Below are 12523 nucleotides of genomic sequence, written 5' to 3'. Positions count from 1 at the left end.
GAGGCAGACTCGAGAGGGCCTCCCCGGGCCGCACGAGCCTCTGTGCTCCTTGATGCCCAGGAGACCCCATCAGACCAGGATCCGACTGGACAGTGACCCGGTCTCGGCCACCCTCACCGCCAGCTGTGTCCCTCCTCCAGCCTCCCAGTCCCACTCAAGCCAGACTTCACCATCGCACCCTTGGCAGGCTTCAGCACTACTCAGCTCCTCCGAGCAGAGAAACCTGGGTGTCCTCACCCCTCACTCAAGTCATCGCCATGTCCTCTCTGTTCGACCTTCAGAACATGAGCCCAGACAACCTCCACCATGACCATCTTGTCCAGACCCCATGCCCGCCCACCTGGATCACTGCAGCAGCCTCCCAGGGTGGGGACTCCACCCCAGGGCCAGCAAGCCCTCTGGCCCTGCCCTGGTCACCCCTCACATCTCGCTGTGTGTCCAGCCTGGCGGGCCTCCGCCAGTTCCAGGGCCATTACAACACCCTCCCACCTCCAGGGCCTTTGCACCTGCTATGCCCATCTGTCCAGTTCTCATCTCGTCATTTGGGTCTCAGCTCTTGTCATCTCCTCCACGTGGCCTTTCCTGGCCAGTTCTTTATTTATTTTTTTTTCTGGCCAGTTCTTTAAAGGCAATGCTTTATTCTTCAGTTTCCTCATTTTATAAAATGTCCTCCCTGGCACATGTCACATTGCATAACCATTTATCTCTACTGTCAAACCTCGGTTCCCTCTTCATTACAAGCCATCATGAGGGAGTTTCTAGAACAGTGCCCAGCATATAGCAGGTGCTTAATAGATGTCTGGTCAGGACTTCCCTGGTGGTCTAGTGGCCAAGGCTCCAAGCTCCCAATGCAGGGGGCCTGGGTTTGGTCCCTGGTCAGGGAACTAGATCCCACATGCTGCAACTAAGACCTGGTACAGTCAAATAAATAAAAATAAATATTATAAACAATAAAAATAAACGGCTAGTCATCTGAAGGGTGGAGACTGCTCTGACCCATGGCTTGTGCCAAGGCAACAAGGAGGTTCGAATGAATGAATGAAGGAGCAAGTAAGAGTATGTCCTCTCCTTCTCTTTAGAAATCCTGCCTCACTGTGCTCGCTTCGGCAGCACATATACTAAAAAAAAAAAAAAAAAAAGAAATCCTGCCTCACCAACTACTCCCAACTTCCAGGGATGCTCCCATAAGCCCCACTTCAGCTATCAACTCCTTCAGGAAGCCCCCTTTGATTAGCACCTCCTGATCAGTTCCAAGCAGATGCTACAGCAGATGTTGCCTTGTGCAACATGGCAGCTGTCAGCCAGGCAGCTCTCGAGCACCTGAAAGGTGGCTGTTCTCAACTGAAACGAGTGGCAAAGACACATTTAGAAGACTCAGTGTCAGGGAAGAAAAGGAATGTAAACTATCTTATCACGAAGTTTAAAATATTAATTAGTTGTTGTTGTTCAGTTGTTAAGTTGTATCCAACTCTTTACAACACCATGGACTGCAGCACATCAGGCTTCCCTGTCCTTCAACTATCTCGGGGAATTTGCTCACACTCATGTCCATTGAGTCAGTGATGCCATCCAACCATCTCATCCTCTATCACCTCCTTCTCCTGCCCTCAATCTTTCTCAACATCAGCATCGTTTCTAATGAGTTGGCTCTTCGCATCAGGTGGCCAAACTTTCCTTTAGGATTGACTGGTTTGATCTCCTCGCAGTCCAAGGGACTCTTCTCAAGAGTCTTCTCCAAAACCACAGTTCGAAATCATCAATTCTTCAGAGCTCAACCTTCTTTATGGTCCAACTCTCACATCCATACATGACTACTGGAAAAACCACAGCTTCGACTAGACCAGCTTTTGTCAGCTATGTGATGTCTCTGCTTTTTAATACAGATATTTAGTTTTGCCATAGCTTTTCTTTCAAGGAGCAAGTGTCTTAATTTCATGGCTATGGTCACTGTCTGCAGTGATTTTGGAGCCCAAGAAAAAAATCTGCCACTGTTTCCATTTCTTCCCCATCTATTTGCCATGAAGTAATGTGACCGGATGCCATGATCTTAGTTTTTTGGATGTTTACTTTTAAGCCAGCTTTTTCACTCTCCTCTTTCACCTTCATTAAGAGGGTCTTTAGTTCCGCTTCACTTTCTGCCATTAGGGTGGTTTTAAATGAAAAAATATATATATGTAAATACTGATAACGTTGAACTGATGCCTTCAAATTGTGGTGCTGGAGAAGACTCTTGAGAGTCCTGTGGACAGCAAGGAGATCAAACCAGTCAATCCTGAAGGAAATCAATCCTGAATATTCATTGGAGGGACTGATGCTGAAACTGAAGTTCCAATACTCTGGGCACTTGATGTGACGAGCTGACTCACTGGAAAAGACTCTGTTGGTGGGAAAGACTGAGGGCAGGAGGATAAGGGGGTGACAGAGGATGAGATGGTTGGATGGCATCACACACTCGACATGAATTTCAGCAAATTCCAGGAGACGGCGGAGGACAAAGAAGCCGGGCATGCTGCAGCCCATGAGGTTGCAAAGAGTCGGACACGACTGAGTGACTGAACAAGAGTGTATCAAGTTACATAAATACATTAAAATTAATTTGGCCCATTCCTTTCTGCTTTTTAACAAAAATGTGGCTCCCAAGGAAGTTAAAAACCACACATGCGGCTCACACTCTGAGTAGGACTGCTCTCAGGCTTTCCCGGGGCTCCCCGCACTGCCCGGGTCAGCGCTGCTGTGGTGTCTGGGTCTGCCCCGTTCCCAGACCACAGGGAACCACCTGAGGGCTGGGCCACTTTTCTACTAATGACTCCATGTTTCACAGGCTTACTGAGTGGCTGCGCTCAGGAAAGACAAGATGTGAAAAAATTCCACGTGCCTGAAGAGGTACAGTGACCCGCTCCCAGTCCTCAGGGAGGGAGGAGGGTCTCCGGGACCTAGGTGAAGGGCTGTGATGAGGCTGAACCGCCCCGTGTGGCCCCAGAGCCCATCTGACGCTTCATTTATTAATTACACGGTTCCTGAGCCCTGTAGGGCAGGCTGAGGAGGGCAACGCCGGGCACCCAGGACTACAGAGATCCGGCACTTCTCAGCCTCCCCCAGGGCCTCCGGGCCCGGTGGGGCACAGGCTGCATACCCCCTGCCCACACCTGAGCAAGCTATGCGTAGATGGAGGTCACGGGGGCACCCGTGCGGCCTTGCTGGTGGCTGCTGGAAGGAGGGGACATTTGAGGAGGGCTGTGAAAGATGAGGCGAGTTCAGGCGCAGTTCACCAGGGAGAACTAAGCCACGCTGCTGAGTGCCCACGGGAGGGTGGCCAGGGTGTCAGGACAGCGCCTCCTGATGCGGCAGGGGCGGGGACCAGCACCCACGCACGTGGTGCGCATGCTCCGTTCATTCTCCCAGGCTGTGCAACACTCACTCTAGTAAGCTGCCTTAAAGCTATTCTGTAGGCACCAGAAAAGAAAAAAAAACAAAGTTTTTATAAATGGACCACATACCACACAGTGGCTGCCTAACTTTTACCACAGGTAGATGGAAACCTGAATGGTAATTACATTTCTAACACTAGAGCCCTCTCCGGCCTTTGCTTACACCTCTATTAAAAGCTCCAAGAAGCAGACAGAACTAACCGAGAGTGTTGGATGACTGAGCAGTGAGCAGGAGGTGCTAGGGAGCTGGGGATGTTTGCTCCCGCATCTGGGGGCCAGTTATGCAGCTGTGTTCGGCTGGGGAAAATTCATCAGATTTTGATGATGGCTTCATCAAACTTCATCACTTATGATCTGTGAGCTTTTTTATAGATACACTATATATATATATATCTATAAGTGAATATATATTTGTATAGGAATATATATTAACATGTTTTTATAGTTAAGTATATCAACGACATAGAAGAGAATGTCAAACAGACACGGAAAATTTCAAGAATATTCAGGAATTCCTTGGGACTTCCCTGGTGGTCCAGTGGCTTAGACTCCATGCTCCCAACACAGAGTGACCAGGTTAGATACCTGGTCAGGGAACTAGATCCTGCTGGCCGCAACTAAAGATCCCATGAGCTGCAAGTAAGATGCAGCACAGCCAAATAAATAAACAAACATTAAGGGACTTACCCACGGTCCAGTGGTTAAGAATCCACCTTCCAATGCTGAGGACATGGGTTCAATCCCTGGTCGGGGAACTAAGAGGTGACATGCGGCAGAGCAACTAAGCCCACCCCAAAGCCTGCACGCCACAACTAAGACCCAACACAGCAAAATAAATACATAAAATTAAAAAAAAAAAAGAATTTATGATAGTCAGCTGAGTGAATTATTCATTTATTATGCTATAGTTGGACATTTCACTCCTTTAATAAAAAATATTAGTGGCTGCCATGTGTAATAATTAAAAATAAGCTTTAAAAAATCTTTAAATTGTCCACATCTATTTGATATTATCTTCTGGATCACCAATATACTTCCCTATAAAAAAAGAATTCACAGAAAGAACAAAGCATCAGGTCTCCAAAAGAGAATGCTCTGTGGCCCTGAGGAAGGGCATTCTGGCAGAGCACATAACCTCTGCAAATGTCTAGTGCCCGGGTGCCCAGAGACAGCGCCTGGGTGCTGCTGAGGGTAGCGCATGGGAGAAAGGGGCGATAGGCAGCTGTGACAGAACTGGGCTGCCGGAAGAAATTTTTCATCACTCAGGGCCAGCCTGCGACAGGAGGTGAGCTCCCTGTCACAGGAGGCATGTAAGCATTTCAGGGTGTATTTTAAAGAGATTTCTTTATCTTCAAACATTCCCTGGGTCAGGCTCAGACCCTGCTCTGCCCTGAGGATGCTCCCTGATTGGAGGGGAGGCTGATAGGGATAACGTGGAAAACTTTGACAGAGGCAAACACGGTGAGGGCTGGGAGGCTAGAATCAGATGGGAGGAAGAAAGCTTCCTGGTACCCAGCTCCTGGGATCTGAGGCTTCAAGGACAAGGCTGAAATGCACAAAGCAGCAATAAGGGGAGGTGTGCTTGGGGTACAAAGGTCAGCTTGTGTGAAAGCCCGGGGGCTAGCATAGCAGGTGGGGGTAGCCTGCAGGGTTCCCTGCGGGTGCTGACCTCTTCTGCCTGCAGCGGTTGCTGTGAGGGCCCTGCAGGAGGGAACAGGCCACCATCTGGCTACAGGCCAGGGCAGGGGACTGCTGGACGCTCCAGATATACCAGGGGACTCCTGGCTGGGGGAGCTGCAGCTTCCCTGAACATGTAACCTGGGGCATCGGGGTGTAGCTGCCGCTGCCATCAAAGGGATCCTCACCAACCCTGACTGCCATGAGGGGACTGTCACGCTTTTACAGCAGTCAGGTAACCCAGGCACTATCCGGTGCCTCATTGCCAGGCCCTTCGGTGCTTTCCAGACAATTGCTGTTTACAGTACAAAGGAGCAAATGTTTCTCTCTACTAGGATGTGCCCTACTGTCTCCCACTCAAGTCCTGACAGCCCGGAGTCCTCAAAGAGGCTTCTGCGAGATGAGACTGTTGACTGGATCCCTGCGAAGTTCACAGCATGCTGTCCCCGCTCTGCCCACTAGGGGAGCCACTGGCCACATGCGGCCACTAGGCACTCCAAATATGGCTGGTGCCTCTGAGGGACTGGATTCCTAATTTACTTGTAATAAGTTAAAAATTAAAAAATGATCCTCCACTCAGTTACCGGGAAAGTATGTTTGGAACGACTTGGACCCTTTTGTGAAGCTTCTTTTTAACCACAAGTTTTATAAACTATTCAGACAGAGCAAGTTATTTCCAATGAAAATGGAGCTTCCGAGTGGAGAAAGGAACATAAACTGTCTCATTAATCATTGAAAAAATATCGATTACATATGCAGATAATATTTGGGCCATCCCGGGGTAAAGGAAATAAAGCATGTTAAAGTTAATTTTCCCAGTTTTACTTTTGTAATGTGACTCCTGGAAAATTAAAATGTCTATATGTGGAGGGACCTCGAGACTGTCATACTAAGTGAAGTAACAAACATATTAGAGAGACAAGTATCATATGATATTACTTATCTGTGGAATCTAAAAAAATGATACAAATGAACTTCTTTATGGAACAGAAACAGACTCACAGACATAAAAAACAAATTTAAGGTTACCAAAGGGGATAGCTGGGAAATTGGGAGGGATAAATTAGGAGGTTGGGATTAACATATATGCACTACTATAGAAGAGATAAATAAGAACCTATTGTATACCACAAGAACTATACTCAATATCTTATAATATCCTAAAATGGAAAAGAACCTGAAAAAGGATATATGTGTGTGTGTGTATATATATATACAAAAACTCAATTAAAAAACTGAGGTATAGTTAATTTCCAACTCATTGGAAAAGACTGATGCTAGGAAAGATTGATGACAAAAGAAGGAAGGGGCAGAGGATGAGATGGTTAGATAGCATCACTGACTCAGTTCAGTCAGTCAGTTCAGTCGCTCAGTTGTGTCCGACTCTTTGCGACCCCATGGACTGAATAACAACAACTTTAAAAAACTGTACCTATGTGGATTGCCACATGAAAGCCCCAGGTTGGATGTTATCAAAGTCCTCAACGTCCCCAAGAGAGTTTTCTCCTTCAGCAACCAAGTCACACCCCATCATTCCCTGCCTTGAACTCAGCTGCAAAGACCTCCTGAACTGCTTCCCAATATATGAAGGGGGCATGTGATGCTCTGTAAACCCTGGGCCTCTGCCTGGGAACACTGGTTCCCCAAGGGCAGGGGTGGGGGCCCAAGATCAGGGCCAGGGCCCAGGGCTGTCCTGACACAGCGCTCAGCTGCTTCAGTCGTGTCCGACTCTTTGCAACCCCATGGACTGTAGCCCGCCAGGCTCCGCTATCCATGGGATTCTCCAGGTAAGAATACTGGAGTGGGTTCCCATGCTCTCCTCCAGGGGATCTTCCTGACTCAGGGATCAAACCCGCGTCTCTTGCATCTCCTGCATTGGCAGGCAGGTTCTTTACCACTACCACCACCTGGGAAGCCCCTTGTCCTGACACAGGTGAGGTGCTCAATGTGATTGTGGACCGAGGTCACAAGAAACACAGTGAGAGGGAGAAAGGGGGCTCAGGCCTGGATCTGTCTGTTGCCGGCATCAAGCCAGTTCCTTTAACACACTGATGCTGGAGCACCACCAAAGTGGGACTCATTCCTTCTGCTGAGTCAAATCCTATTCCTTCACTGCTCTGAATCTCTCCCTGGCTCCCATCTGGCCCAGTGTAAAAGCAAAGTCCTTACTGGATCCACTAGCTCCCTCTCTGACCACAGCTCCCACCCTCTCCCCACATTCCTATTCCTCAAGCACAGTCCTGCCTCAGGGCCTTTGCACAGGCTGTCTGTGCACCCAAGAATGTCTTTTCCAGATTTCTATGGGCCAATTCACCCACCAAATTCTGCTCCAATGTCACCTTCTCAGAGAGAGATTCTGACCAGCCAATACCAGAGCGCAATCCCTGACCTTCTCCCTACACCCCTTCCTTGCTTTATTTTTTCCCAGCACTCTGAACAGCTGAACACTATATTTACTTGTGTGTTGGTCCAGCTCCCCGCTAGAATGGGAGCACCACAGGGAAGGGGCTTTTGCTCACCACTGTGGTCTCATCACTTAGGAGAGTGTCTGGCACTCAGTCAGTGCTCACAAAGATAGATTCGTTCATTCATTCATTCAATCAGCAAATACCTCAAAAGGGCTCCCACGGGCCAGGCCCTGAAGAAGGTGGAACTGGGGGCCCAGGGAGAAATCAGACCGGGCCTGTGCTCCAGGGTTTAGGGAAGACTGCCACAAACAGGATGGGTCACAGTTTGTTGTGAAATGTGCCCCCTGGAGAGCTTGGGGCACTTCGACAGCCCAGCACCCACCTCCCAGCACCCACTTCCTGTCCATCACCTGCACTCTCCTCAGGCTTGGGGAGGGCTGGGGCCCTAGAGGAGGGAGCCCCGCCCCTGCCTTAGGGAGCTCCTGGCAGATAAGTGTCTGGAGGCCAGACTCCCCCTCCAGACAAGACAGGACCACGCCTTCAGGCCAGGCCAGGCCTCACCCCTCCCTTTCTTATCTGCAGAATTTGCCCTTCCTGGCTCTTCTCCTCAAAGCCTGCCTTCATCCCCTTCTAGATCCTCCCCCCAGCTCCACTGTGCCAATCCTCCACTAGGAGGCCTCCACTCTCCTCCTGTCCTCCACCTGCCCCCCAACCCTCCTCTTCCCCTCACTCAGGTTTAAAACCCTCTCTAGTGCTCTCAGGACAAACACCATCCTGGCCTCTGCCCACCTCCCCGAGGTCAGATCGCATCCCTCTCTGCACCAGCTGTAACACAGACCTCAGAGAGTCTCGACGGGGCCTCAGGACCTTTGCACGTGCTGTCCCTCTGCCTTCAGAGCTTGCCTCCCCTTCCTCTGGCCTGGCTAACTCCTCCACATTGTCTGGCGAATGCAGTAAGACAGCTCCTGTTCTCCCAACACCGTGGCCCTCTCCCTCACTGGACTTAGGACAGCTACAATCTTTTTTTTTCCCACTTAAAAAAAAAAATTGGGGGACTTCCGTGGTGGTCTAGTGGCTAAAACTCCCAGCTCCCAACGCAAAGGGCCTGGGTTCAATCCCTGTTTGGGGAACTAGATTCCCCATGCTGCAACCAAGACCCAGTGCAGCCAAACAAATAATAAAGACAAAATTTTTGATGAGAATAGGAACGGAGCCAAGATAGGGCTTTTAAACAAGTCGACATCAATTCTGAAAGTAAATTTCACATGACTTTCTGAGGGGGCAACAAGATATACCTCCCTGAATGCTTTGCAATATATTTAGATCTGACTTTATGCTACATAAAGAAAATAAATTTAATGTATCATCAAACAGTGGCATACGTGAAATAAGAGGATTTGCTGTATAGTACAGGGAACTATATTCAACCACAGTGGAAGAGAATATGTGAACAAAATACATATATGTATAACCGAATCACTTTGCTGTATACCTGAAACTAACACAATATTGTATATCAACTGTACTTCAGTCAAAGAAAAATGGAGCTACGATTCACATAGCACACAGCTCACCACTCGGCAGTGCCAATCAGGGTTTCTTTAGTAGATCCAAAGCGCTGTCCATCTACCACCACCATCTAACTCCAGAACATTCTCATTACCCCCTAAAGAAACCCTGTTCTCATTAGAAGTCACTCCACATTCCACCACCCCCTTGCCCTAGGCAGTCACTCAACCACTTTCTGATTCTCTGGATTTGCTGCTTCTGCACGTTTCGTATCATGGAATCCTACAATATGTAGCCTCTTATGTCTGGCTTCTTTCCCTCAAAATGATGTTTTCGAGGTTCACTCATGCTGTGACCTCCACAGTCTTTCATTCTTTTTGATGGCTGAATAACATTCCATCGTGTGGGCGTCCACACTGTGTTTTTCCATCCATCTGCTGGTGGGCATCTGGGTTTGTTTGTGCTCTCTGGCTATGGATCATCAATGATGCTGTACGAACATCCATATACAAGTGTTTGAGAGACGGACAGCTGCCATTTTTATGCAGTTCCTGTCTCCCTCTGGGGCCGGGAGGTTCATGGGGGTACAGACAAGTCTGTCCTATCTACCACTGTGTTCCCAGCACCCACAATAAGGTTTGAAACATACCAGCCATGAAACATACACTCGATGAGAAAACCAAGGACAAGGGGCGCCCTGATCCTCCAGTCCTGATTCTTTCAGCTAAACGACCTCCACTGCCCCCAAGTCAGAGTATCTCCTCCATCCTCTGGCTTCCCTCTGGGGTCCAGCGGTGACACCCACTTGTTTTCTCTTTCCTTCCCCACCCCCACCATCCAATCCCTTTGGAGATCCTCCAAGATCTATCTCTAACCCAAACACTTCTCAGGGATTCCTTCCCACCCCAGTCGAGTAAATCACCATCTCGCGCGGGGATGCCTGCAACAGCCCCCTAATTCTTTCCCTGCTTCCATTCCTACCTCCTTGGGTCTACTCTCTATCCAGCAGCCAGAGGAACTATTTTAAAACATCAATCAGGTCCCGTCCCTCCCATGCTCAAAACCTTCCTGCCACTCTCGCTTCAGAGAAAGGCCAAGGTGCTCCCCATGGCCCACAAAGCCCTACCTGCTCCCTGTCTCTTCTCTGCCCAAATCTCCCACTTCTCCCACCCTCCCTTGCTTGGCTCCAACCACACAAGCCCACAAGCCCCCTCGCTCTTATCTGAATCCTCACCAAGTGTGCTACAACCTCAGGACCTTTGAACACACCATTCCGCTGCCTGGACCCCTCTTGCCTCCAAAATCTGTACCACTTGCCCCTTCTCAATCCTGTTCCCTTCCCCCTCTTCCCGTCCTTATTTTTCTTCACAGCACTAGTCATCATCTGTAGTTCTGTGTTTATAATTTAATCTCCCTCCTGGCACGAGTGCTCCAAGGGGCAGGGATTTCTGTTCACTGTGGTAGCCCTCGTCCCTAGAAATGTCTGGCACACTGGATTGATCAAAACGCATTTGTCAAGTGAGAACGAATGAATGAACCTTCAGAGGCAAGATGTTCTGGTCAATGGAGTCAGCTGACAAGAAAATGGAGCCTTCAAGAGGTTGAATGACTTGCCAAGGGTCACAAGGCAGGTGTCAGAGGCAGTGAACACCTTCTTCTAACACCTGCCCTCCGCCACAACCCACAACCCCTCAATGCTCCACCCCTTTCCTAACAAACATAACCTCCCTCTGCCACTTGGTACCCAAGTTTCCACCCTTCTTGCTCGCTGAGCACCTACTATGTGCCAGATCATCCCATACCTGCTAAATTCTAAAATCATCACTGGGCACTTGCAGAGGCCGCTCCTCAGATTCGGCCAAGTAACAAAAACAGGAGCCAAGACACCTTGTGCCTGGAATGTGTGAAACGCCTCACTCACATTCGGTTATCATCACAACCCCATCAGGAAGATGCCATCAGCAGTCCCTCCTGACAGATGAGGAAACCGAGAGGTGAAGTCCCTCATTCAAGGTCACAAGGCAAGGGGATGGGAGCAGCCAAACTCAAACCGAAGCCTGGCTGACCCCGGAGCCTGTGCGGATACAGCTTTTGAAGCTCTTGGCAGCTCCAAACACCAACACCCGCTCCCAAGAGCTGGGAGCTGACTTGGCGCCAGGCCTCCCATAGTCACGACCATTCTTCCTGCTGGTGAGGGCTGTCCCCATGTTGATGTGGTCAGAGGGGAGAGGGCTCCAGATTCAGGGCTGTCCTGCTCCCCGACCCATGACCCCTCTGGAACCAGGCTTCCCCCCATGCCCACCAGCTTTCCAGATCTCTTCCCCATGGATGTCTAAGGCCCCCCAGGCCCCTTCTTTGAGATCTGAGCTCTCTCCCTTCTGGCACTTCCCCCAAGTCCCCACATGATAATGACCTCTCCTTTCCAGGCCCCCCAGCTCCCTGTTTCAGGTTCTCCCAAGACTCTCCATCTGCAGCGCTTCTCCGTGCTCCCCTCAGTAACCCCTCTAGCCCCTTCTTCACTGCCCGCCACATCTCCTAAGCAATCCTCCATCCAGGAGCCCCTCTGTGCCTCACCAAGGTCCCAGAGAGTCTCCCTTGTTCCCATCTCTCCTCCCCAAATCCCTGGGACTTTCTATCATTCTCAAGTCCTCTCTATGAACCAGCTGAGCGCCTCCATGACCTGTCTAGCCCCTTGGCCTCTATGACACCCCCTCGCCCAGGCCCTCAAGCCCGATTCCTTTTAGGTTTCCTGTGTTTCGCGTCTTCCCAGTTCTCTCTGGCCTCCTCCTATTCTACCTCTCCACAGGGAACCCCCACCCACCCTCCCACCCATGCACCTTCTTCCTTTTCATCTACAACAGGGATCTCTCTAACCCTACCGCTAATATGATCGCCCAGCCTTCCTTCCACTCCCAGGGGACACCTCTATGCCCTGTTCCCGGGACTTTACTAGTCTCCTCTATTAAGACCCTCCGCGATGCCTCTAACCACTCCGCGTCGTCACCTCGAGAAGCACACTATGACACCCTAACCCCCTCCATTCCCCCGAACCCACCCTTAAGTTCCCCCCTCCGGTGGCCTCTCTCGCCTCTCACTCTAGGGCCGCAATAGATTTCTAATCCTTGGGCCCCTCTGTAACGCCCCCCCGAACCCTTCAATTTCACGCTCTCCCCCTTGCCCGATCTCCCCCGACCGCGCTCTCACAGTTCCGGATGTCGGAGATGAACACGGCGAGCCCCCGCATCCCATCGCCCTTGGACACGGCCGGCATGATGGCGGTGGCGTCGGCTCCAGGCCTGGCCGGGCAGGGCACGGCACGGCGGGGGCTGGCAGGCGGGGGGGAACCGGGAGGAAAGGACCCCAGGCAGCGCTGAGAAGCCGAGCCGGCCGGGGCGGGGGGCGGGCGGGCGGGCGGGGAGGGCGGGCTGGCGGGCGGGCGGGCGGGCAGGCCGCGGCTCCGCCCCAGGCCCCTCCCCTCGCCTCGGCCAGCCTGCGCTCTCG

At 50.7% G+C, this 12523-nt stretch overlaps 1 protein-coding gene across 2 annotated transcripts in view; it reads right to left on the bottom strand.

The window, feature by feature from the left end:
* Positions 1-12523, bottom strand: part of AP2A1 (adaptor related protein complex 2 alpha 1 subunit) — a 27750-nt gene extending 15227 nt beyond the window's left edge. For both annotated transcript variants that reach the window (XM_018062809.1, XM_018062810.1), the window contains exon 1: positions 12227-12523. In XM_018062809.1, coding sequence (XP_017918298.1) covers positions 12227-12293 — 67 coding nt within the window. In that variant the 5' untranslated portion in view covers positions 12294-12523. The remainder of the gene's footprint in view (positions 1-12226) is intronic.

Source organism: Capra hircus, chromosome 18 (genome assembly GCF_001704415.2).
Source record: "Capra hircus breed San Clemente chromosome 18, ASM170441v1, whole genome shotgun sequence".
Taxonomy (NCBI): domain Eukaryota; kingdom Metazoa; phylum Chordata; class Mammalia; order Artiodactyla; family Bovidae; genus Capra; species Capra hircus.
Note: the sequence above shows the minus strand (reverse complement) of the source record. Positions and strands in the feature narration are given on the sequence as shown.